This window comes from Lampetra planeri, chromosome 75, assembly GCF_965212315.1.
Source record: "Lampetra planeri chromosome 75, kcLamPlan1.2.h2, whole genome shotgun sequence".
In the NCBI taxonomy this organism is placed as follows: domain Eukaryota; kingdom Metazoa; phylum Chordata; class Hyperoartia; order Petromyzontiformes; family Petromyzontidae; genus Lampetra; species Lampetra planeri.
The window spans coordinates 1653947-1681076 of NC_136180.1; the positions used below are offsets into that span (position 1 = coordinate 1653947).

Below are 27130 nucleotides of genomic sequence, written 5' to 3' on the forward strand. Positions count from 1 at the left end.
CACATGCCTAAACAGCTTTTGATTATGCCAGTTAAACGGGCGCGGCACAGGCTAGAGAAGAGATGGAGTGATGTGGTACACGAGGATGTAGAGCTGATTGGACTTGCCGATGACTGGTACAAACGGTGTCAAGATCGGCCTCTGTGGTGGAGGCTCATGAAGGACGCTACTGGGCAGTTGGAGGCAGTCGCCCTCCAGCAACAACGGAGGACAGAGGAGCGATGTTCACAACAATGAGCAGAATGCCGGGTTGCTAAAACATCGCAAGTTGGCATAGTAGGGGGCACAGGTGGTGCATCAGCCAGTCATCTCAGTCAGTCGAACCATGGCACCTGGGTCTGCCCCGTGACGTACTGCTGGCGGGTGTTTGATACTTCACGTGGCCTTAACATGCCATGCACATAGCCTGGCACAAGCGCCATTGTGAGGTCACTGTCACTTAGTGGGAAATGGCGGTTGTTGGTGGTGGTGGTGGTGATGATGATGGTGGTGATAGTGGTGATGGCTGTGGTGTGGCTCAGAGGTCAGATTCGAATCTGGGTTTGGGCCAAGCATGGTTGTGACTGCCCTCCTCGATTGATGCGACTTCGTGAGATGAGTGCAGTCACGAAGCAAAAAAACGTTGGAGTTTTGCACTTGAACATTGTTTTAAACTCGACTCGTGGTGCCCACTGGCACACGCAAAACTAAAACTAAAAAATCCACATTGAAAATAGATAAACTTGCCAAAGTCAACAGCGTTGCATTGAACATGCCTCGTAACGTTTCAGGACTGTGGTGCATTTAGTAAACAATAATCTAACAAAAAATTACAAGCTTTTTGTTTTACCAGGAAAGGCCCACTTAGCTTATGCAGCTATTTTTCAGAAGCTACCTGGCAATCACAAATCGTAGCTGAAGCAAGTTGCATATCATTTCAATATTTATAGTAGCAGTGAAACACTCTAAACACGTGATGTTTATTCTAAATGTGGAGGGAAAATTGGAGGACCCAGATACAAATCCACACGACTGTGGGAAGAGAAAGAGGGAGAGACACGCAAACTCCACATATACAACAGACATCAGGGTTGGGATCAGACCCCCCACCTCGTGTATACCAGGTGAGGGAGATTAGATCTCTTAGCCACCGTGAGTAGGCTGTGTGAATCCTGGTCTCCTCCCGCTCCTCAATGAACCACTCAATGAGGGCTTTGTCGATCGCTCATAACTCAAGACCTTCGGGAGAAAGCCTTGGGAAATCAGCGAAGGGCTTCCCATGGGTAAATCATCATCACGATCGATGGGGCGAGAGGCTCAACGTCTTTCAATTTGTCAGCCAGAGAGTGTCAAAGGTCGTTCCGGACCACAGCATTTCCGAGCCGGGCACAGTCTAGTCGCTTCTTTCCTGACTTCTGGAGACAGACAGGAGGGCGTACTCTCACCTGTAGTTTGGTCGTGATAAGTCTGTGATGTGTCCAGCACTCAGCACCTCTCATTACACGGGTGAGTAAGACGTTTTTTTTTATCGGAACGTCTCACAATGATGTCATCTATTAAGTGCCAATGTTTGGAACGTGGGTGCATCCAGGATGTCTTATATTTGTCTTTTATCCATAATAGAGCTTTTTTGGGTTGTCTTTTAGTTGAAATATGGTGTTCGTGATGGACAAGCTATGTTCAGCGCAAAGGGTCAATAACCTCATGCCATTTTGCATTAGCTTGCCCAATGCCATGCTTATCAATAACTCCACTCCACACCTCATTGTCCTTTCCCACTCCAGCATTGATGTCACCCAGCAAAAAAATATCATTGCTGTGGATGCGACGATGGGCCTCATCTAGTGCTTGGTAGAAGCGATTCCTAACCTCGCTCTCTGATGGTAAAGTCGGTGCATAGCCACTTATAAGTGTGGCATGGTGCTTTGCTAGCGAGATGCATATAGTAATGAGTCTCTAATTTATGTCAATCGGTGTCTCTGTGAGATTGGGTAGGAGGCTGTTTTTTTATTGCAAATCCCAAACCATGTAGTTGTTGTCCTCCTTGGAGGTATCCCTTCCAGAAGTAGGAATAACCCTGGCCTTCCTCCTTCAGGGAGCCTTCATCCAGGAGTCTGGTTTGGCTAACAATGTCAATGTTTTATTGCTTTATTTCCGCTGCAACTACGGCAGTTCTTCGATGGGGTCTCTCAGTGTCCCGGTCAGCGTCCAATAGGGTTTTTACACTCCATGTTGCCAGTTTAAGGGAGATTAGTTTATATTATATTCTTAGGTCTTTCGGTAATGTCACGTCGATAGGTTCAAAGAAAATAACCTATCTACGTGACTTTACCGATTTACCCAAGAATATGAATTCCTGTAGTCATGAAAGCTTTAATTCAAGATGTATTTTCTTATTGTTTTTTCGACCGCAGACTGGAACAACCCTATAGGTGCAGTTACCTATCCATGTTAGTTTGAGTTTGCAATGTTTAGGCCACCTTTTCAAGGCCCCTTTCCATTTGGGGTGATCAGTGTGGATCCTAAATAGGACTACTCAGTCACACAGGGGTCTGCCGAGAGCAGCTGCAACTCAGTCCCAGCTGCTACTGACCAAATGCCCTGTGCCGCTGGCATGCAGGGCTCTGACTAGGAGCTTTTGGATATGTTCGTACCTGCTCCCGTCACCACACCACTCAACGCCGCCAGACATGTGTAAAGTTTTTCCATATGCGCGATTCACAGAGGCAGAAGTGGTTACCTGTGCAAAGTATATATTTAGAGTGCGGTTGGGGGTGCGCAAGTCCCAACAGCACTTCTTCACTGTGTAATGCGGGCGTAAACGACCTCCCGGAAGTGACGTCATGGGGGGAGGAGTTACGTCACGTGGGGGAGAGGGTTCAGGTCTATAAGGGGGGAAACCGGAAGCAGTAGGGGAGTGATCGGAGACTGGGAAGTTGTGAGGCCACGCAGGGCGAAGGGTGAGAGAGAGAGTGGCGAGATCGCCACACACGGGCCACGAGGATCGGCACCGTCGGCCAACGGTGACCGACCCCGGGGCAGCAGGAGCAGCAAGGAGGCTGCAGAGGGAGAGCAGCGGGTCTGCAAGAGGGGAGTCGGGCAGCGGGGGTCCGCGCGACGAGAACAGCAGCGGGTCTGCAAGAGGGGAGTCGGGCAGTGGGGGTCTGCGCGACGAGACAGCAGCGGTTCTGCTAGGAGGGAGTTGGGCTACGTGAGCGACAGCAGCCTAGGGCTGCAGAGTGAAGAGTATATAGGGGAGTGCCGTGAGGGAAAAGAGATGGAACCCAAATAAAGGACACAGGACAGAGAGAAGCGTCCGAGTCTTTTATTACACTGGTGTCAAAAGTGTAACGGCATGGCTAAACAACTGAGAAAAAAGAACATTCCATCTCCGGCATCTTCCGACGACGATGACCTTCCTCCTGCGGTCGGCCTGACTCCGGCAGAGGAGGAGATCCGTGCTGGGACGAGTGCGGGTCCGGGGGTCCAAGAGGTCGCCGTGTCGGTGGACCCGTCTGCACCACAGGACGCGGACTTAAGATGGAGCCAGATGGCGGAGCAACTTGAAACTCTCAAGAACGTAATTGCACAGTTGTGTGGTCCGCAGGAGTCCGGGTTGTCTTCGCTGTCGCAGCCATCGGCCACGCGGCACGAAGACGCCATCTTGGGCGTGGCGCACGACGAAAGGCGGGAAGCCGCCATTTTGGGCCCTCCGCGACGGACGGCCGCCATCTTGTCGACACCACGTTGCGACGCCATGTTGAATTTGCCACCGGATGAGTCAGCGGCTGGAGGGAGCACGCCAAGGAGTCGCAGTCGTCACCTAACAACTGTCAAGGAATTCTCCATCGGGGGCGATTGGAGTGCGTTCGCCTGCAGATTTCTGGCAGCGGTACGCTCGGCGAGGTGGACTGACGCCGAGGCACTAGAAGTTCTTCCGACTCTTCTTGATGACGAGCCCGTTAGATTTTTTCGCTCTATAAAGCCGCGAAGAAGAAAACATTGCGAGGTGTGTTCGACGAAATGGCAGACGCTTACGAGCCGCCGGATGATGCTCATCGCCGGTTTGTGCAACGACAACACGCACCCGAGGAGTCTCCGGTGGCGTATAGGGGCGCGGTACTAGAGCTGGCTATGGCCACATACCCGGAGACGGAGCCTGACCTGCTGGAACCTCTCATCCTGGGGAAGATGCTGGAGTTGTCCCGGGATCTCGGCATTCCTATGCCGGTGTGCGGTCACGAGAAGCTCACGTCCCGGGCCGCGGCCAAATGTCTGGACGCCCAGTTCAACCTGCGCCGGTGAAAGCAAGTTACGGCGTGGACGGGGGGGCCCATCGTCGAAGGGGGAGCCTTGGGTTGGGACCCCAAGAAGGCGGTTTATGTGCCGGACGACAGGGGCCCGCAGGAGCTGTCGGCTGCCGCTGCTCCGTGGCCGGGCCGCGGTGGGCCGGGGCCGCGGGCTGCGCCGCCGACACGGCCGCGTCGGGACGGGGCGCCCGCAGCGAGGCGCAACGACATCGACTGTTTCCGCTGCGGGCGTAAGGGCCACTACGCCAGGGACTGCTGGGCCCGCGTCCCGGGTCCACCCCAGCAGGAGGCCTCGACAGCGGCCGCTCCAAAAAAGGATTCGCCAGCACAGGCAATTCGGTGCACACCAGACACCCGGCAAGGCTTGACACCTCACTCATCGCCGTTGTCATTCGATCCGGGTGTTGTTAATAACGGGAGGCCATTGACTGCGCCTTGTCGCTCGGTAACGCAGTGGCGTAAGTTGGCTCGGCGGGTCGTCGCGGCCGCTACCGGTTCGTCCACCGTACCTGGGTCGATACAAGGGGTGGACGTACGGATTTTGGTAGATTTCGGAGCGTCCGCGACCATTATTTCGGATGTAATATTCCATCTCTTGAACATCCCACCAGAGGCCGTGAATCCTGCTTATGCTTCCTGCGTCGCCGCGAACGGGGGTAGCATGGGCATTGTGGGCCAGGTGGACGCTAATATCGCTATCGGGGGAGTGTCGGCCTCGGGAATTGTGTTAATTTCGAGGTCTCTTGCGGTTCCTTGTTTATTAGGGACAGATTTTCTGGCGAAAATGCCCATTCTAATTAGAATTAATGAGAACTGAATTGAATTACCGGAAGGCCGTAAAATTCCGTTTTTGCCGTCGCCCTGGGGGCGACCTGCTCCTGTCGCCCAGGTGCAGGCGTTGTCCGAAGTGTCTGTTGATATTCCACCTGGCTCACAGATGCTCATTCCCTTGCGTTATCGGAAGCCTGTACCTGGTCGTCAAGGAGCGATTGGGGTTTTGTTGTCGCCGTCCGCCACCATCACGGGTGGATCGGCGCTGGTTGGTGCACAAACTATTGTCCGGCCAGACCAGCAGCCGTTTTTGCAGGTGCTTAACGCGAGTGCCGAAAGCGTGTGTGTGCCGGCGGGTACCGTTGTGGCACATGCCACTACTGTGTTTACAGCTCATGATGATCTGTCCAGCCGGGGGGTTGTTGGAGGTGTTTTGGGGTCTGGAGCTGCAGATGATCGCTGGATTGCTGAATTGTGTGGGGAAAATTCAGCTCTTTCCGGGGAACAACGTTGTGCGATTCGTAAATTATTATTGAGCTATTCTGATGTGTTTAGCTCCGACGATTTGGACTTAGGACGCACCTCGTTGCTTTACCATCATATTGACACAGGGGACGCTGCCCCTATTCGGTTGAACTCGCATCGGATGAGTCCGGCTGAGCGAGAGCATGTTCGAGGGGCAGTGGATGACATGTTGGCTGCGGACATAATATCTCCGTCTAACAGCCCATGGGGCGCACCTGTTGTTTTGGTTAAGAAGAAAGATGGCAAATTGCGATTTTGTGTAGACTTTCGTAAATTAAATAAAGTGTCGGTGGCAGATGCGTATCCCCTGCCGCGTATGGACGACTCTCTCGATGGATGCCTTGTCGGGGGCGAAGTTCTTTTCAACGCTGGATTTCTCTTCGGGCTTCTGGCAGCTTCCCCTTGACGAGCCCTCGCGAGAAAAGACTGCTTTCCGTACGCCGCAGGGGTTATTCCAATTTAACTGTCTTCCGATGGGGCTGAATGCGGCCCCTGCCACTTTTCAGAGGTTGATGGAGTTGGTATTAATGGGGTTGCAGTGGGAGACATGTCTTATATATTTAGACGATATTATCGTCTTCAGCCGCACATTTGACGAGCATTTATCGCGGTTGGAGGCTGTGTTCACCAGGATGCGTTCTGCTAATTTGAAATTTAGGCCTAAGAAATGTCACCTACTGCAACACTCCGTGCGTTATTTGGGGCACATCGTCAGTGCGGACGGGGTGGCCACAGATCCGGACAAAACTGCGTGCGTCCGTGACTCACCAACCCCTGCCACGGTGGGGGATGTGCGTTGGTTTTTGGGGTTCGCCTCATATTATCGGAGGTTTGTTCCAAATTTTGCTATGATCGCGAGGCCCTTGCATCTCCTTACGGGTAAAGGACACAAATTTGCTTGGGGACCTGCCAGAGGAGGCGGCGTTTCGAGGCCTACGCGATCTATTGGCTACGGCACCGACGTTGGATTATCCGGATTTTGCACATCCCTTCATTCTGGATACGGATGCGAGTGACACGGGCATTGGGGCGGTGTTATCTCAGTCCAAAGGTGGTGTGGAACGCGTGGTGGCGTATGGTAGCCGGGTTTTGTCTCCCGCTGAAACCCGCTACTGCGTCACTCGCAGGGAACTTTTGGCTATTGTTTTTTTTCTCCGCCAATTTCGACCGTATCTGTACGGTCGTTCGTTTATTGTTCGCACGGATCATGCGGCCTTGCAGTATGCTCTTAAAATGGACCAACCATCCGGCCAGCTGGCGCGGTGGTTGGACACGCTGCAAGAATTTTCCTTCCAAATTCACCATCGGAAGGGCGTGCGTCACGCTAATGCGGACGCACTTTCCAGGCTGCCGCAGCGATCCCCTTGCGCGTGTGCGTCGGGGACGCATAGGTGTGGCCCGATTCAGCACCCCCCTCAGCCTGTCGCGCTGGCAGTCAATGTGCCTGAAGCTCCGCTTGAGCCGGGGCCGGCTGATGGGGGACCGGCTGACGGCATTCTACATCTCCCGAGGTCTGTGTGGATTCGGGAACAAATGTTGGATGATTCTTTGGTAACGTTACGTAAGCGGCCTGTGAAGGGGAGTGGGGGACTCTGTGCGGGAGGCGTGCCGGAAACCGCTCTCCGTGATGGCTTGTTGATGTGGAGGGAAGGGATGCAGGAACGCTGGCGTCTTGTTGTACCGGCATCATTGCGGTACGAATTGATTAGGACTCTGCATTGTGACGCGCTTTTACATCTGGGGGTGCAGAAGACGCTATTGACGCTGCAGCGAGACTACTATTGGCACGGCATGACGACGGATGTCGTCGGGCACGTTCGCGCGTGTCCCGATTGTGCCCGCCGTAAGCCACCTAAACATCCATATGTGCCGCCGATACAATCTATTCAGGTGTCTCGAGTTAATGAGTTGGTGGCGTTGGATATTTTGGGACCCTTTCCGCCATCCGCTAGGGGAAATAAATATTTGCTGGTAGGGGTGGAGTACCTCTCCCGCTGGCCGATGGCCTGGCCTTTGCCTGACCAGTCAGCGGCGTCTATCACAGACGCCTTTCTATTTGGGTATGTTATGGACAAAGGGGCGCCAGAGAGGCTCCTTACAGACCAAGGCCGGAATTTTTCGTCTAAATTGTTGGGGGAGGTGTGTGCGGCTCTGGGAACAAGAAAAATACGGACATCTCCCTACCACCCACAAACAGATGGTATGGTGGAACGGCTTAATTGGACCCTGTCCGCCATGTTGTGCCACACGGTTAGTGAAAAACAATTGGATTGGGATTTGCATATCCCTGGGGTGCTTTCAGCGTACCGGATGACGCCGCATGCGGCTACAGGATATTCGCCGTTTTTTTCTAATGTACGGTCGTGAAAACGTGCCGCCGATTAATGAACAGTTGGGAACCGGAGCGAGGGGACCTGCTAAGCCTCTTCCTGATTATATTCAGGACACCGTTCGCCGAGTCACTGAGGCGCGGGAAGGGGCCCGCATGGCTACGGCCAGAGCCCAGGCTCGGAATGAGCGGTGTGCGCGACGTTCAAAAGGGGAATGCCCCTGGAAAACGGGGGACCTGGCCTGGCTCCATTGTCCACAGGTGCGGCCAGGTACCTCTCCTAAGTTACATAAACCATGGCACAGGCCGGTTCGCCTCATCGAGGTTCCCAACCCACAGTCGGCGCGTGTTCGGTTTGGTTCTCGGCGTTGGTTTGTCCATACATCTCGGTTGAAACCATACGTGGCCCCTCGACCGGATGCGTCATCTCCTGAGGTTGCCTTGCCGGGGTCTGTTGCTGCCGACTCGCCCTTGCCTGTGCCTGCTGACCTTGCAAGAGCGCCTGTCGTGCCTTTCACAGACGAGCCGGCCGTGACGCGGCAAGGGGAAGAAGACTCAGCTCGGGGTGCGCCTGCCACGGCTGCGGAACCTTTGAGGCCTGCAGCCCTTCCAACCCCGCCGCGGACGCGATTGCGGGACGCCTCTGATGCTGCACCTTCGAGAGTAGGGGACCGGGACGTTGCCAGGCCTCCATTTGCGACAGACGAACTTCAGCCTGTCGCTCTTAAAACCCTGCCACGTTCCCGCTCGGCGGGAGGGCCACCGACCGTCCGGGACGGCCCGGCGACCCGCACCCGCTCGAAATCCCTTACATTTCGTTAATTATTGTGTTGTGTTCTTGTTTTTTCGGTATATTATTGCATGTTCTGTGTCCTTTTTCGTATTCGGTCGTGTTCGCTCGCATTGCTTGTTGGAGTTGTGTTCAGCCGAGGTCGGCTGGATTTTCTCTACGGGGGAGGGTGGTGTAATGCGGGCGTAAACGACCTCCCGGAAGTGACGTCATGGGGGGAGGAGTTACGTCACGTGGGGGAGAGGGTTCAGGTCTATAAGGGGGGAAACCGGAAGCAGTAGGGGAGTGATCGGAGACTGGGAAGTTGTGAGGCCACGCAGGGCGAAGGGTGAGAGAGAGAGTGGCGAGATCGCCACACACGGGCCACGAGGATCGGCACCGTCGGCCAACGGTGACCGACCCCGGGGCAGCAGGAGCAGCAAGGAGGCTGCAGAGAGAGCAGCGGGTCTGCAAGAGGGGAGTCGGGCAGCGGGGGTCCGCGCGACGAGAACAGCAGCGGGTCTGCAAGAGGGGAGTCGGGCAGCGGGGGTCTGCGCGACGAGACAGCAGCGGTTCTGCTAGGAGGGAGTTGGACTACGTGAGCGACAGCAGCCTAGGGCTGCAGAGTGAAGAGTATATAGGGGAGTGCCGTGAGGGAAAAGAGATCGAACCCAAATAAAGGACACAGGACAGAGAGAAGCGTCCGAGTCTTTTATTACAACTGCAATAGGGTGGAATCCAGTGCAAAGGGAGAACCCAGGACGACTGGAACTTTTCCACAGTTGCAGGAGGCTGCCGGAGCTCCAGTCTATCAGAGGACCACCTTTCGCACACCACCAAGCACGTTGCTTTAATCTTAGGGTGTGCTCCCCTAGCTTTTGTCTTCCCAGACTTTTCCACAAGGCAGCGGGAGCACGGCTATAGACACAAAGACAGACACAACATTTTTTTATAATAATAATGTTAATAAATACAGAAGTTTGATGAAATAAAGTAGTAAATAAAGTAGTGGTGCTTGCATGCATGTGCTTAATTAGTGTTCAACGATTTTGCTTCTAAAAACATCTGGAATGTCTCACACCCCCAGAAAGGGCATCTCGCACCCCCAGGGGGTGCGTGCACCCCAGGTTTAAAACCACTGGTGTAGTGTATAGCGTAGTGTATAGTGTAGCTTATAGTCGTGTCATGAATAGTGGTGTAGTGTATCATCGTTACGATCCATGAGGCAAGATAGCCCGGAGTAGGTGCCTACTGCACTTTTCTTCACTTGTTTCCACTTTCTCTTTTGCAGTGCTAATATGGCTCAATTTAGTGGCTACATCTTTCTGGCACCAATCCCCTTATGACGCCTTCTTCAAGCCATCGTTTTCTGTGTTTGGTCTTCCTCTATTTCTGGTTCCTTACATTTTTTCTGAACAACAACAACCCGTTTCATTTAATTGGTAAATATCGTGTATGATTTAAATCGTTTTGCTATAGGCTTTTTTGTTTGGTTTGTTTTCTTTTTTTTTAAAACAGGAATCCCTTTCGTGTTCACTCCAAAAACTTATGACACATAATGGGAAAGTTTCAGCAAGATTGAATATACTGAAGAACACGGAAGCCAATGTAGAGGTGAGACCCAATAACACAATAACACAAATTCCCATGAAATGAAGATGACTGATGATACAAATACTCGCCTTTATTAACCTTCCAGGCAATAATAATAATAGAGTAGGTGTTTACGATGTTCAAACAGCAAATAGACACCGATTATATAATTCACTGTGTAACAAAAAAAAAATGTTCCTGGGTAGTAAGTAAGCAAAGTTTGTGGGGAATAATAGCCATTTTCTATACTTTTGAGGCATAAGCAATTAGAAAATAACACTTACTACCCAGGAACAAAAATTGTGTTACATCGTGAATTATCACGACAAGGCATGATCAAGTCTGCACCAACCACAACATCACACTTGTGGTAAAACGTAAAACAAACGTGCTTTGATAGTAACATATGCACTAGCTTGGAAACAGAAAAAAGTCAGTTATATTGGCCAAAAAGGGTACCATAGATGTAACTGCTCAACCCGGGCTATTGATACTTTGATATTTGCATTGTCATCGTGCTGTTCGCCTTTTGGCGTTATACCGTTATACTCTGGTATAATACTGGGACTCCTTTTTTACCAGTATCACTGATTGTCATACACCACTATCAGGATGATCACCTTGATACATCTGATGGTTATCTTGAAACATCTTGATACTGTTTGCAGGCCAATTAGTTCCAAGGAGAATGCCTACATTATAATCAAAGCAGTTTTGTTTGCATATTTTACCACAAGCATGGTGTGTGGTTAATAGACTCATTCCTGGCAGCGATTTCAGCCGCACCACCTCTACATAACAAAAGGCTCAGTCCCATTTACACGCACCTTTACATCATCCGCACCTAGTTTACACAACAAAGGCTCATTCCTAACAGCGTGCTTCAGCCACACCGAACCTCAAAAAAATAATATTCAGGGCCTACCTTGGCTCCTCCCACCCTCAACCAGTATATATACAAGGACTGTTTTATTGGAATTTCTCTCACTTGATACAGTTATCTTGCTGTGACGGTTCCACCTGAAGATGGAGGCTTGTGTTGCCTCCGAAACGTCATTTTTATTTTATTTTTTATTTTACTTTTATTCATTTTAATTTTTTTCCTACGTGACTTTACCGAAAAAACTAAGAATATGAATCCTTGCAGTCACGAAAGCTTCAAATCTAGAAAAAAACAGTAAAGCCTATTCTTACGTAATGTTTTCCTTCCTCCACGAATTCCTTTGTTTAGATCAATACCTCACATGCTCATTTTCGTGCTGCCCTTTGATTCAGAACATTAATACCCATTCCACTTAATGCCGATATCAAACCGGCCACCACACGACATAGCCAATTAGTATGGTGGTTTGTCACGCCAATAAAACGTGCCAATTCGTTACTTATTGGAGAGTAAAATCCCCCACAACATTTGCAATCCATATACTGACGTTTCGCCAGTAATTATAAACAACCAGCCATATCAGGTGACAGCCAGAATTGTGGAGAAATTCTCCTGTTTCGGTCTTAAATGTAGGAGAAATAAATGCGATGCCAATTGTGAATCAATCAGAAGAGAAGAGGGGGGGTTAATATATTAATATAAATTGCATTAGACATCTACTATTGGTTGGGTTATTGAAAGCTGCTGTCATGCTGGTGTGGCGCGTTGCTGATGCTCCTACCAGCGAATTGAGCGGCAGCTCCGTCAATTGTTCTTTCTCGCATGCCACTGTGTCCAATGCCCATTCGCCTCTGCCAACCCACACTCTCACCCACGTGGCAAACTTTGGACGAATGACAGCTCGCAACTCACGTGGGTCATGCTTATCCATGCAGCGGTGGTACTTGTAGCTACAACTGTAATCTTTTCACGCTAACATTATATACTCGTCCCCTTTCAGGGAACGTCGGCAGCTTTTGACAAATCCATAGACGACGCTTTTAACGCTGCAATCAAGTCCCTCGAGGAAGAAAGGGCCACGCTCAAGCAGTTGGCGCATGCAGAACAGAGTAAACTATTGGCCCTAATCCGTGGCCAGATTGCGCCCCGAGAGATGATGGTCGCTGAGACGGTGGTTGTCACCAAAGAGGTGCAGGCGGCTTTGCAGGTGTAATGTAGTAACTCGGCGGGAGACGACTTCACGGGTAACACACTCTTTATTTTATCAAACTCGTTTACAGGTGACTAACACCTACTTTGTATCTCGGGTGACAAACACCCACTTAGCTACTTGGCGACTAACGCCCACTGAGCTACTCGGATGACCAACATCCACTTAGTACTCGGGTGACAAACACCCACTTAGCTACTTGGCGACTAACGCCCACTGAGCTACTCGGATGACCAACATCCACTTAGCTACTCGGCGACTAACGCCACTGAGCTACTCGGATGACCAACATCCACTTAGTACTCGGGTGACAACCACCCACTTAGCTACTTGGCGACTAACGCCCACTGAGCTACTCGGATGACCAACATCCACTTAGCTACTCGGCGACTAACGCCACTGAGCTACTCGGATGACCAACATCCACTTAGCTACTCGGCGACTAAGTCTTCAGCTCCGTCTTCAGGTCTTCAACTGGGTAACTCTCCCCGAGTGCTCTCGCGCGTCCCCCTTTATACCCCACCTGCGGACGTCGCTGCGAGCACCCACTTATTCGACCAATCGCCGGGCGCTGGCTACGATCCTCTTTTCCCACATCTCATCGTGCCTCACCACTCACTCCGCGCCGCCCCGTCATCTGTCACTCCCGGCGCGCGCGTCCACACCACGCCCACAACGCGTGCCCAACCCCGCACCCCGCGCCGCCCCGTGATCCATCACTGTCACAGTCGGCGCACGTCAATACCACCACTACATCACCCCCTACCACATAGCTCGCAGCCGCCCCGGCTGCTATAAAAATATACAAACCCCCCCTGTGTGCCCCGTAACACAACACAACAACAAGAACAACAACTAAGCTAACAACACAACACGACGCGAACACTACCATCCGCAACCCTCAACCAATGCCACCGCGACAATAGAACAATATATACAAACCGGCGAGTGACAATAGCAATGTGTATGCAAAAAAAAGAAAATAAATGGAAAAATTTTTTTTTTCTTTCGACTCGTGCAGTGTCCCCTTTTCTTCCGAGCGTCCCTACAACGGGACATTACCCCGGCAGAGGGGAACACCGGGCGAGCTTGGTGTAGAGCAAAAAACGTCTTCATGAAAATTGTTGAGACCTAGCCCGAGTCCGCCTTGCCGGTCCGTCGTACGGCACCAGACGCGGTTGAACGTCCGGTGGTGCCGGCGGTTCCGGAAGACATCGGCCAGGCATCGAGGACTCGTGCGTGCCCCGGGGTTCAGGCTCTCGACGGTCAGCAGCCGTCAAGCCCGAGGCACCTGGGGGTGGGTCAGGTGGAGACACGTGAGGATCAGCCTGCGACACCTCCCTCCCCGAGTCGACGGTCACATCACACGCGCGGTCGTCACGGCACAGAACGGGGTCACACGGTGCCGCATAGGGCTTCAGTCGGGAGGGGTGCACATACCAACGGCGTTTCCCCCATTTAATCTGTATACTCTGGGGTCGTGCAACCCGCACAATTTCCACCGGTCCCCTCCAAGGTCTCAACAACTTGGGGGACGTAGCCAACGGTGCATGTGGACAATGCAGCCAGGCCTTATCGCCTGGTTTCCAATCATGCGTATGCACCCTCCGCTCGTGCAATTTCTCGTTTGCAATTTGCCGCGACCGCGAATTCAACCTTGCCGCCTCCCGCGCTTCAGTCAATTTGGCGATATTAAATTTGATGTGGTCTGCCAATTTAGATTTTGCACGTGGCTGGGAAATCCCCAGTTGGACGTCCATGGCCGGATCGGCCTCCCGCCCATACATAAGAAAAAATGGGGAAAACCCCGTCGCCGCATGAGGGGCCATTCGATAGGCCGCGAGTACCCCCGGCACCTGTAAGTCCCAATCAACCTGATCGTCGCAGACCTGTTGGCACAACATAGACGTAATCGTCCTGTTCAGACGCTCAACCATCCCGTCAGTCTGCGGGTGGTAGGGGGAAGTACGCACTTTCTTTGTACCCAACAGGTCGCACACCTCGCGCAACAAAACGCTCGAAAAATTCTTCCCTTGATCCGTCAGCAAGCGTTCGGGGGCGCCCTTGTCCAACACATAACCCTGGACAAAGGCGTCCGCCACCGCCGCAGCCGACTGGTTGGCGAGCGGCCATGCCATAGGCCATCGGGTGAAGTATTCCACGCCAACCAGCAGGAACCTATTTCCCCTTGGTGTAACCGGAAAGGGCCCCAAGATGTCCAACGCTACCAATTCGTTTATACGCGAAACCTGAATGGATTGCAGCGGTGGATTAGCTGCCAATGGTGGCGGTTTCCTTTTGGCGCACCCTACGCATCCCTTAAGAATATTAGCCACGTCATTACCCATCCCCGGCCAATAATAGTCTCGCTGGATTAGGGCGAGCGTTTTGTGAAAACCCAGATGCATGAGCCGTTCATGAGCTGCCAGAACAACCCTACCCCGCATAGCAACAGGCACAACGAGCACGTGACGCCGGGACATGTTGTCCCACCTCATCAAAAGGCCCTGTCTGCACACCCAGGAACCGACCCGCGCCTCCCCTTCTTCGGGAGCGCCAACTTTCCGACGTAGCGTAAGTAGGGAGCTGTCGGACATCTGGAGGCGGCCCCACTCAATGAGGGGCAACGACAACAGCGAATCCCTCCCCGTGGGGGCGTCCTCTCCCGGGGTGTCAGTGGCGGCGAGCGCAACTCCCGGGGTGCCGGCGACCGGGGGTTTGCACCGCGCTGATCCCAACAAACATGTGCAGTCCGTGCACGGCGGCAACCGCGACAAGGCGTCCGCGTTTGAGTGTCGCAACCCCTTGCGGTAAATCGTCGTGAATTGGTAGTCTTGAAGGACCTCCACCCATCGGGACAATTGGCCCGATGGCTGTGCCACGCGCATAGCGTATTGTAGAGCCGCATGGTCCGTCCGGACCGTAAAATGACGGCCGTAAAGATACGGCCTGAATTGCTGTGTAAAAAACACAATGGCTAACAATTCACGACGAGTTGCGCAATAGCGTTGTTCTGCGGGGGAAAGAACCCTACTACCGTAGGCGACCACCCGTTCAACCCCCCCGACCACCTGTGAGAGCACCCCCCCGATACCCGTATTGCTGGCGTCCGTGTCAAGCAAAAACGGTTGTGTGAAATCGGGGTAACACAAGGGGGGAGCCTGCACCAAGGCGTCACGGAGGGAGCAGAACGCAGCCTCCTCTTCCGCCCCCCAGTGAAACCTCACACCCTTAGCCGTCAGCGCGTGCAGGGGCTTGGCTATGGTGGCAAATTGCTTGACAAAACGACGGTAATAGGAGGCAAAACCAATAAAACTACGAACCTCCGTGACCGAGGTTGGCGTTGGCCATGAGCTGACGCAATGCGTCTTAGCAGGGTCCGTCGAGATCCCTGAACGACTCACGATATGGCCCAAATACCTGACCGATTCCCGAAGCAGAAAACATTTAGCCGGTTTAAATTTAAGCTTAGCGGAACGCATCCTGAGGAACACCGCTCTCAGTCGCTGGAGGTGCTCCTCGAAAGTCCGACTAAAGACGATGATATCGTCAAGATAAATCAAACAGGTATCCCATTGGAGGCCCGACAAAACCAATTCCATGAGTCTCTGGAACGTGGCGGGAGCGGAATGTAAGCCCATGGGCAAACGGTTGAATTCAAATAGGCCCCCAGGTGTCCGGAAAGCAGTTTTAGGTTTAGACTCGTTATCGAGTGGCAATTGCCAAAATCCAGAAAGCAGATCGAGTGTGGAAAAAAACTGCGCTCCCGCCAAGGCATCCAGCGACTCATCCATCCTGGGGAGCGGATACGCATCCGCCATCGAGATTTTGTTTAAGCGGCGGAAATCGACACAAAACCGCAAGGACCCGTCCTGTTTCTTTACTAGGACAATAGGAGCACCCCACGGACTAGAAGAGGGCGAAATGATATCGGCCGCCAACATATCATTAACCGCCGATTGCACATGTTCCTTCTCGGCTGGGCTGAGCCGGAAGGGATTCTGACGAATAGGGGCCGCGTCCCCTGTAGCTATGTGGTGGCGCAACAGGTCAGTGCAGCCGATATCGTACTTATGTTTGCTGAACACGTCAGCAAACTCGATGAGCAAACCCCTCAATGCTCCCAATTGCACCCCGGACAAGTTAGCAGAACCCGCACACAGCGAGTCCAACCACTCAGTCCCCTCATCACTTTGAGGATGCGACTTGACAGTGAAATCTGCTTGAGCCACGAGCCGTTCCTCAACGGGTAGCGGCGCGGCGTGAGCCAGCACCGTTCCCTGCGCAATTACGGCCGGCCGCGACCCCGTATTCAGGACCATTACGAACGGCTCACTGTCCCCTCTCACCATGGTTTGAGCAACCGCTAAGTCGAGGCCCTTACTGGCTCTGTTTGACGGCCCCAACAGCACCCCCTGTGCCTCCGCACCCACCTCGAGTGGCTTCCTGAACCGAAGGGGCACTAACATTTGCGATCCCGGGGGCACCCGTACAGTGTGAGTCGCCAGCGCCTGCACCGTCGCACAAACCGTGCGCACTTTGGTAGGGCTCGACAAGAAGGCAACCCGCCGACCTGACGGAAGCTCTATGCAGGCCTGATCTATAAGAATTTTGATGGGCATTTTTGACAAAAAGTCCGTACCTAGCAAACAGGGAACGGCCAGCGATGATGATACAAAAATAGGGCCCGCTAATTTAATGTCACCAATGCAAATAGTCGCCCGAATCTGGCCGATGATCCCCAGGGATCCCCCATTCGCCGCATAAAATGGCACGTCTACTGGCAGAAGGGGTCTACTTTGGACGGGAAGAATGTTATAAATAAGGTCCGAGATAATGGTGGCCGACGCACCCGTGTCAACAAGCACCCGGACCTCAACCCCGTCAATGAACCCCGTTACCACGGACGACCCGGCTGACGCAGCCACGATCCTGTGGGCCAATTCGGACCACTCGACTGCTTGCGGGCCGCGTACGGACCCCCCTCGCCGAATTGAACCCCCGGCACCCAGCCGCGAACCCCCCACCGCGAAGCGGCGACCCGAATGTGCCGTGTTTGTGGACCGAACGTGTGAGGTGCCGCGACTTGCCGGGTTTTGTTGGGATGACTTGTGGCCCTGGTCGTCGTCCCGACGTGGTCCTGCGGCGCGCTGACGCGGGGCCCGGCACCCGGCTGCGACGTGACCCCGAAGGCCGCAGTTGTAGCAGACGACGGACGTCGTAGGTTTCGGTTGCTCCAGCTTGCGGGGCGAACGTGTGGGCAAACGACCTCCCGTTCTCCACTCCCCCGGACGCGATGCAGCGAAGGCCTGCTCCTGCACCGCAGCTGGCTGAGGTTCGGCGATCGTGGCGGCCAGTGCCGCGTTCCCCGGCCATTTGCAGACGACCCCCGGCTTGCGTTTGAGGACCTCGTACGCGTGAATGCTCGTGGCGATCGCCAGGGAGCAGATCTCCATCTCGTCTGCCACGTTGATGGGGACCCCCAACTCGTGGGCCAACACCAGCAGCTGCTCCGTCACCATGGCGTCCTTCCCCTCCTTATCCATGCGGGGAAAAGCTGCGTCCGCCAAGGCGAGTAGTGCCGTGCGGTAGGCTAGCGTCGTTTCCCCAGCCACCTTCCGCCGATCGTAGAACTGGTGGCGACACGTGGAGGGCGGCCCGAACACCTTCGCCATCAGGTGTAGTGCGGCCTGGAGCGTAGAGCGGGACGACCTTGCAGCAGATGTGAAGGCTGCAAGCGCGTCGTCGTCAAGCATCGCTGGCAACGCACGCAGGGCAGTGGTGTCGGACCACCCCGACATCTCCTGATGAGCGAGGAACCTTCGTTGGAAGGCTCCCCAGTCGCCCCCATCCGCCTTGAACGCCGACAGCGCGGGCAATCTTTGCTGGAGGACCCGATTGTCGTCGACGTCGGAGAGATTTTCCCGCGCTCCGCTGGAGTTGTGTAAAATGTCGGCTCGGTTGTCAGGCGCAAAATGGAGGGCTCCGGCGCGCGCTGATGACGTGGGCTGCGCTGCGCGGAGGTGTCCGGCCACGTGGCGTCCGTCTTTCCCGCCAATCGGTGGCGGCCCCCCAAAAACGGCGGCAACTTCCAGACTTTTGGCGCGAAGCACCTTTTGGCGGGAATCCTCCAACGTCGCTTCCTCCACGACCCCCGCAGCCGTTTTTCCGCTCGCCGGAACGGAGATGTCGGCCAAGACAGCGGCGGCGCCGAGTAGCAACTCCGCCAACCGGGAGTGCGCGTCCTGGAGGCTGGTGTCGGAGGCAAGCGGAGCGTCGGCCATCACCGCGAAGTGCTGCATCGGCGGCAACTCCTCGTCCTCTACTCCCGAGGTCGGTGTCCCCGGTACGCCGTCGTCATCCCGACCTCGCTCGTGGGTACGGGTAGTCTTCCTTGTGTCCATACTTCTTGAAGACAGGTTTACTTCTGACGCCAGTTGTAATGTAGTAACTCGGCGGGAGACGACTTCACGGGTAACACACTCTTTATTTTATCAAACTCGTTTACAGGTGACTAACACCTACTTTGTATCTCGGGTGACAAACACCCACTTAGCTACTTGGCGACTAACGCCCACTGAGCTACTCGGATGACCAACATCCACTTAGTACTCGGGTGACAAACACCCACTTAGCTACTTGGCGACTAACGCCCACTGAGCTACTCGGATGACCAACATCCACTTAGCTACTCGGCGACTAACGCCACTGAGCTACTCGGATGACCAACATCCACTTAGTACTCGGGTGACAACCACCCACTTAGCTACTTGGCGACTAACGCCCACTGAGCTACTCGGATGACCAACATCCACTTAGCTACTCGGCGACTAAGTCTTCAGCTCCGTCTTCAGGTCTTCAACTGGGTAACTCTCCCCGAGTGCTCTCGCGCGTCCCCCTTTATACCCCACCTGCGGACGTCGCTGCGAGCACCCACTTATTCGACCAATCGCCGGGCGCTGGCTACGATCCTCTTTTCCCACATCTCATCGTGCCTCACCACTCACTCCGCGCCGCCCCGTCATCTGTCACTCCCGGCGCGCGCGTCCACACCACGCCCACAACGCGTGCCCAACCCCGCACCCCGCGCCGCCCCGTGATCCATCACTGTCACAGTCGGCGCACGTCAATACCACCACTACACAGGAAACGAATCACGTGCGGGCTATCCACGTACGCGGGGAACAGAGGACACCAGTAGTGTGGAAATGGTCAATAGCACCTTCTGCTACTGCTGCTGCATTGGCTTCCAGTTGCTGACCGAATACAGTGTAATAAGGTCGCGCTCATGACACAAACACAAAGTGCCTTCCACGAATGAACCACACAATACTTTTGGTGATCTCGTCACGGAGCTGTATACCACCATCACGCGAACTCCTGTCATCCTCGCAGCAGCAGGTTGCAGTGGCGGCTATTGGCTCAGCCATCGAAAAAAACGGTCACCACTTCATTGCGTGGCATTTTCAAAACGCTGTTTCTGCGGCCATCTGGAATAATTTTCTTTCTGATATTAGGAAGCCACTGAGAGCTACGATGCACCTTTACATCATCTAGATTGACAAACTCATTTCTTTAGTCTACCACGTAGGCTTTCTTTTTGTTTAAGGAGAAACCCTATTTTCGACTTAAAACCATTATATTTGTATTTCAGTTTTTTAAGTAAAGTTTTAGACTCGCAAACCAACTGACCTGGAATAACTTAAACATGGTAGTGTGAATGCTGAGTCATCATGCATGCCTACAGCTGTCTTTTAAAATGTGTTTTTTTATGAATGATGGGCGACATATACACATTTATTATTAATTCGAGCATATCTAATCAATACCATAACAAATTAAATAAACTAAAACGTAAACGTCTATTACTTGCAGCATTCAAATGAAATTCATATCAGCATCTCGAATGACAATACAGATATTAAACGGTTTTTTTGGTGTAGCATTCATTTTGGGACACCCCGTATATCAACATGAGATGAGGTTACCCTGAGATGGTGACCAGCTTACCAATGGATGTCTTACGCGTGCGCCCCCTGTCCCTCTGTCGCAGGTGAGCGGTGAATTGGAGAAAAGGTAGGTCGCGCACCTTCACGTCACTCCACGGCCACTCAACTTCCCAATCCCAGTTTAATTGAACATTCAAGATCCATGTTTTACTGGTGTAATAATGGTCGTTGAGGTGACTTCTGGAATCCGGTCTTTTATTCAACTTTGCATTACAGCTTTCCTTCACGCTGCTGACAGGCAGCGTGAGAGGGACAGATAGAGAGAGAGACACACTGCCACGTGGCAACCCGGAGCCCCGCTCCCGCGTGGCCCCCTTCCTCTGTTCGTTCCCGTTCTGACCACGTGTCGTCCGTCTCCACCCCTATTTAATACCCGGGTCACGTGGTACGTTTACACCAATCCTGGTTAGCCTCTATGGAATATTCCAGATGCTCCCGGGACCACGCCCCTGACTCGTCTCCCCATTGGCTGTGGCTAAAACCAGCAGAACCAATCCTCTACAACCAGCTGTCACCTTTCCATTACGTCAGGGCCACACCCCTAGGCTTCCCCCCATTGGCTATGAACCAGGACCGGCAGAGCCAATTGTTGTGACGAGTTGTAATCCGTCAACGACCCGGATATAACCTCATATTACACTGGTACTACGATGGTGAATAAATAATATGCTCGTTTTACCCTTCCCCGCAATGATAACACCAGAGTTGTGTTAAGATGTCGAGACACCTACGATCATAAGTCCATCATCAAGTTTGTGTTCACCCACACATCATGATTGTATTGAAACATGCAAACATGCTCCGATAATAATCTACGCATTGTCCTTGGAACTGATTGGCCTACACCAGAGCTACAGTCTCCTTTATGGCATTGTCCTGAAGGAGACTGTATTATTGCCATATTTTATTTATCATCATCGTGATAGTACCGACCCTGCCACCTGCCGCTGTATATTAGGAGTCTGCATGTCTCTCTCTGTCCTGGTGGTTGCGTGGATTTTTTTCTCCGGCTCCTCTGGGTTTTTCCTCCACATTTAGAAACATGCATCTAGGCTATTTCGATTATTTTTCTGCAATAACCGTCACATTTCTAAGCCACTTTGTTGAGTTATCATGTGTGTCCAGGTAGCTTTAAAAAAATAAGTTATTACCTCAGTGCGATTTGTCTGGTAAAAGCGAGTTGCTTTTGTGTTATTTGTATCGCCTTTTGACGTCATCTGGTCCAACACCAATGGAGACTAGGCTCTAAGAAAAGCTGTCTCGGGTGTGGACCAATCAACTTCAAGGACAGTGCATATCATTATCATCATCAGAGTTGTTTCTTTTTGTTTGCATTTTGACTGCTTGTGTTGTGGTTATTGCAAACATGATGCCTTGTATAAAGGTGTCAGTTTTTGTACCAATTGAAAGGGTAAAAAGCTATTACTATATTTTGCCACTGGTAAAGGATGTCTCATAGTGTAAATGCATCATTGTTATTATTATCAGTGAACGTTTGTTTTCATGTTTTACAACACACGTGATGTGTGGTTCACGCAGACGTGATGATGCCTTGCAATAATGGATGTGTTTGAACATCTTAACACAACTCCTGTCATTATTCTTACCGGGAAGGGTATTGCAAGCCTATTCTTTGTAATCATGATACTGGCCAACAAAGGTTTTCCCATAGATCTACGATATTCTCATTCCTTATTTGTTTTTTCCACGTTCAGGATAACGGCCGCGGTGATGAAGAACCCACCAAATGACAACATCGTGACTAGAGACCTCTTCTCATCCTTGCGTGGCCTGCTGGAGAGTCTCTCCTCCAGAATCTCCAATTGGAAGACAGAAAACGCGATGCTCAGAAGTAAGTATGTGTGATGCGTGCAGTGGCGCAGTGGTTAACGAGTGGCTGCGTTGAGAACCAGGCCACTCAAGTTCAATTCCCGCTCATTGCCACTAACACCAGTGATGATTATATGAACCGGTCCTGGGCCCCCAGCCCCCACCCCAGCTCAATTCATCCTCAAATGAGTACCTGGTGTGGTGTGTAGTAAACATCGCCACTGGGGAGACAAATGTGCCTGGGTCTGGTGATGGCTAACAACCCCCTCAGCGCTGCTCGATAACAACACTGGCCCCTGCAGACTGCTACAGGCTATACAAGGGATATTTTTATTTGGCGTCAAAGTTGTGGAATAGAGAACACACTTAATAATAATATAATTAATAATAATTTACAATTCTAAAGTTCTGCATTTAATCCGTAGATTCCACCAATGCACCGCTGTGTATGGAAAGCCAGGAAATTAACAGAACCTGCAGACGGCAAAAGGCCATAACTAGGCGGATGGTACAGGCCAAGTTACCCATTCACTCACCCACCTCACCCACTCATTCACTCACCCACCCACTCACTCACCCACTCACTCACCTACTCATTCCCTTACCCACTAAATAACTCTCTCACCCACTCACAGAATCACTCACCCACAGTTCCTGCTATATATTTTGATAACAATGAAAACGCTAATAAGTGGTACATCTGATGATTGAATCTAATTGCACACATATATTTATATAGCACCTTCACGCCAGGCGCTTGATGAACATGGCTTACAACACGGTGACACAGAATGGAATGGTGTAGTAGCGGGCTACCAGGTATTGAGGAAAGAGTGACAGCAACTACAGAGGGTCTATTTAGGGGATCACGAAAGGGGCTACAGGGGAGGCACAGGAAGGAGTGGAGGGGTGAGGAGGAGGAAAGAGGACAAGAATGGGCAATGGAGATGAGCTGTTGAGGCTGTAACCACCCTCCTGCTATTCGAAGGCTCACTGACATGTGGGGGAAGTGGGATGCCCATATCACGTGCTGACTGAACACGGCAGGTGCAATCAGCTATTCCGCAAATGGAAATATAAATGAAGAGAATTACCAGATGCGTAAAACACGAATCTCACATTAATGAATGTGACTACGTCTGTGTGGCCACGCCATCCAAAAACAAAGGAAAGCCGCTGCCGCCTACGAATTCAGAGTTTTGGGAACGCATGACTGCGACGAAGTGAAGAGGCGCAAGAGAACGGGCGGCAGCGGTCCAGACGAGCTACAGGAGAGAGAGATGTGTTCCGTCAGCACGCACACAATCTGCTGTGGCACACACCGAATCACTAGTGGGGGGTGGGTGGGGACGCTGGTAGACAACCCGAATGGACACTCAAATGGGGCGTAAATGAGCGTGGGGAGGTAGCATGCCTAGAATTACACTGAGAGACAGAAAGAGTGCCGTACGCATTACAGAGAATAAATGCAAAGGTTAGTGGTTTCATCTTGACTTGGCAGGGGAGCTTTAAGTGGGTTTAGGCTTTGGGCAGTTTCGTCTACTAGCTGGACCGATGGGTGATGTTGCAGACTAAGAGACAGAATGGCAGCCAAAGGTGGAAATGCACCTAAATGGACACTCTCCCTTGGAGATGGAGTGATAAGTTATCAGTTTGTGTGATGAAAAAAGTACATGCATTATTACCCTTTCTGTAAAAATAATAATAATAATATAGGAGGTGTTAAGATTTTCAAACACCAAATAGACACACCTTTTGCAAGGAATCATCGAGTCTGCATGACACATCCTGTTTGTGGTAAAACAAACAAACAAACACGCTTTGATGATGTACACGCTGTCCTTATGTATATAGTTAAGAGACAACCCAACCCAACGGTTATGTTTTTTGGCGATCGCACTTTGACCATAGTCATGAATCCCTGAGTACCCAGTTTAACCACCGGCAGCTGAAACCTCTACTTAAACCCAAGATCTGGACGGTGGCAGCGCAGCTGTTTGGGAGCCTCCAGCACCGTTGTTTGTCATTGTGTCAACAACAGCAAGAGCAGTCCACCAGCTAAGGGAGCCGATGACTAACCACTGTTTTTTTCCCTGTGCGTTCTACGTCCGAGAAGATTTCAGGAGCCCAACCCTTGATGAAGATTCGCTCCACTACCAACTGGACGCCGATGACAGTGGCAAAGCCCTGAGCCTGTCTCGGCCCCTCAGGAGGCGGCGGGATGTGACGGAGGGCTGTGAGGCGTTCTCCTACTGGAGGCAGGCGCTGTGCGAGGAGAGCTACTTCTCTGGGTTACACTACTGGGAGGTGGACGTGAGCGAGTGCGACGAGTGGTGTGTGGGTGTCTGCTGCGGGTCGATGGAGCGGAGCGGCAATACCAGCGATGCGGAGCTGGGTGAAAATGCCGAGTCGTGGTGCATAAAATACAGAGACGATGATGATGACGACGACGATGGCAACCTGAGTGCCTTTCATGATGCAGAGCAAACCGACATTGAAATCAGCTGCGATGGTGGCCGTAGCGGCTGCCACATCGACAGGGTGGGCATTCTGCTGGACTGTGACATGGACCGACTGTCATTCTATGATGTTTCACAGACACGGGTCCACTTGCACACCTACTATTGCATGCAGTACGGTGTTGCACTCTTCCCTGCGTTCAAAGTGCTAGACGGCAGCGTCACAATAGCCACGTGTCCACGCTCCTGTGCCGGCCTCTGCTAGGCTTCTCAGGAGAGGTGACGTGGACCCAGCATGAGAGCGCTCTGTGAGCCTTGCTGTGTAGGTTAATCGTTCAGGCACTGTTGCTCTCCTGGTTGATTACTGTCATAGATGTGCACTGTTCACTTCACCGTGGACATAGATTTCTATAGACTCGCATAACTATCCACAGACTCAGTTAAACATAAATAGACTCAAATATCGACCTATCGATACCCACAGATGCACATAGATACCCATAGACTCGCATATATACTCATAGACTTGTATACGTACCCACAGATTCACTTACAAATCTACAGACTAATATAGATAACCAGAGATTTACATAAACCCATATACTCACATAGATACCCACAGAGTCACATATAAATACAATATACTCAAATATAGACCCATATGCTCGCATAAATAACCACAGATTCATGTAGAAATCAATTGACTCACATAGATACCGATATATTCATATAGATACCCATAGAATCGCATATATACCCATATACTCGTATAGAAAACAATAAAAAGGTTCAGTTTTGTTGCCAGAAAAAAGGGGAAAACCCCTATTATTATATTTTGGTACTGGCAAAGGAGGTCTAATGATGTAGATGTTAATTGGTTATTAATAGGGTTAATTAAATAATTGTTTTGGGGATTATCATTGAGGGATGAGTGATACAGTTTGATTGAAGAGGTTGTTGATGTTTCATTGCTATAATACACGATCAATTGATTTAATCTAAAATGGCTGGAGTTATTTGTTCCCATTGTGAATTTAGTGCTGAGTACTCTCGCGGTTTCGTGCCAAGTTTATCAAGGTACAGAGGTCGGCCGATCGCGCCCCCTGTGGCAGCTTGACCATTGACGGTTGACCGCGAGATTTCTGTATGCACTGTAAAATCACTGGCCACTGTTATGCCGTTATGTTACTTACGTTACGCTCTTGAAAATGGCCGCAATTGGCGAATTCGCGATCCGCAAACTCAAAAGAAAATGGGAAAACTGGGGTTTAGTTCCATGGTTCGTAATACAGCACCCAGCCCTTTATATACAGCAGAGCCCCATTCTCATAAATATATACAGTGCATTTATAGAAAGCATTGCCTATTTTGATATCTCGGAGTAGGGGTGGAACGGGGAGCGAAGGGCAAGAGGGTAGGAATAGGGGTTAGCACAGCGTCAGGGCTGGACGTGGCTGTGCTCCTCGGTCGGCCGTGTTGGCGGATCCCACGGCCGGCGCAGAGGAGACAGCACAGGGCAGCCGGCTGTGTCAGGACCCAGTGGGAGCTAGCCAGCGACCTCTAACCCCTGGGAAGTGATTCACCCCCCTGTAATCCCAATCCCTTAATAAACTTACGACGGAAGCCCTTAACTCACCTCCGTCTCCGAGTGAGTCGTTGCCAAGTTTTCTACATATAGCAGAGCCTTATTCGCATATCTTACGTAGATTTATATATATCAGTGCCTTATTCTCATATCGTTTATAAATTTACATATATCACTGCCTTATTGTGATAGCTTTTAAGGGTTTATATATAGCAGTGCCTTATTGTTATACCCTATACTGTCCAGCAAATTTTGCTTTTAAGGCTTATAGCAGAGAAAGAACAGAGAAAAAAAATAGGCTGGTTTACAACTGTTTCAGAGATTTCCAGAAAGCATTCGATATGACTAAATAAGATATAACGTGGGCAACACTTGTATGCATTGGAGTTTATCAACCAGATATGATATCAATAGACGAATAACCCTTGATATGGTATCGTGAATTTGAGTTTTTAATTATACAAAGTGTGTAATGCTTCATTGGACTAAGACTTATTTTTACTCCCCCCCCCCCCCTTTGACAATTTTCCATTGTAGAACCTATTCACCGTTACTGTTATTTAGCGCTATGGTAAATGGCCTCCACAAATTGATGATTCAGAAAAGTATCCATTTTAAAAAAAGTGAAAGAAGAATTTATTCACATGGAAGGTTATTCAAAGGTTTATAAAAAATCTCTGGGAAATGTTTGGGCATTAATGGATTAAATAAGTGAGCACGTATAGTGTATGAGGCATAAGTGTGGTGAAGAATAAGTCAATAGCATAGTTTCCCCCAAACACAGTCCCGCAGATCTCACAAAGAAGACTTTGATCTCAACACAGTGATCTAACATACACGCACATACACATACTTGTTAAACTTTATAGTCTCACGAG

At 51.3% G+C, this 27130-nt stretch overlaps 1 protein-coding gene across 1 annotated transcript in view; it reads left to right on the forward strand.

The window, feature by feature from the left end:
• LOC144737919 (E3 ubiquitin-protein ligase TRIM62-like) overlaps window positions 1–26303 on the forward strand; it is a 43696-nt gene extending 17393 nt beyond the window's left edge. Inside the window, 6 exon segments of the mRNA XM_078620800.1 lie at window positions 10202–10297; window positions 12160–12366; window positions 19516–19542; window positions 20423–20445; window positions 22094–22230; window positions 24325–26303. Of these exon segments, the coding sequence (XP_078476926.1) occupies window positions 10202–10297; window positions 12160–12366; window positions 19516–19542; window positions 20423–20445; window positions 22094–22230; window positions 24325–24932 (1098 nt within the window). The 3' untranslated portion in view covers window positions 24933–26303.
• Window positions 26304–27130: the final 827 nt, after the last annotated feature.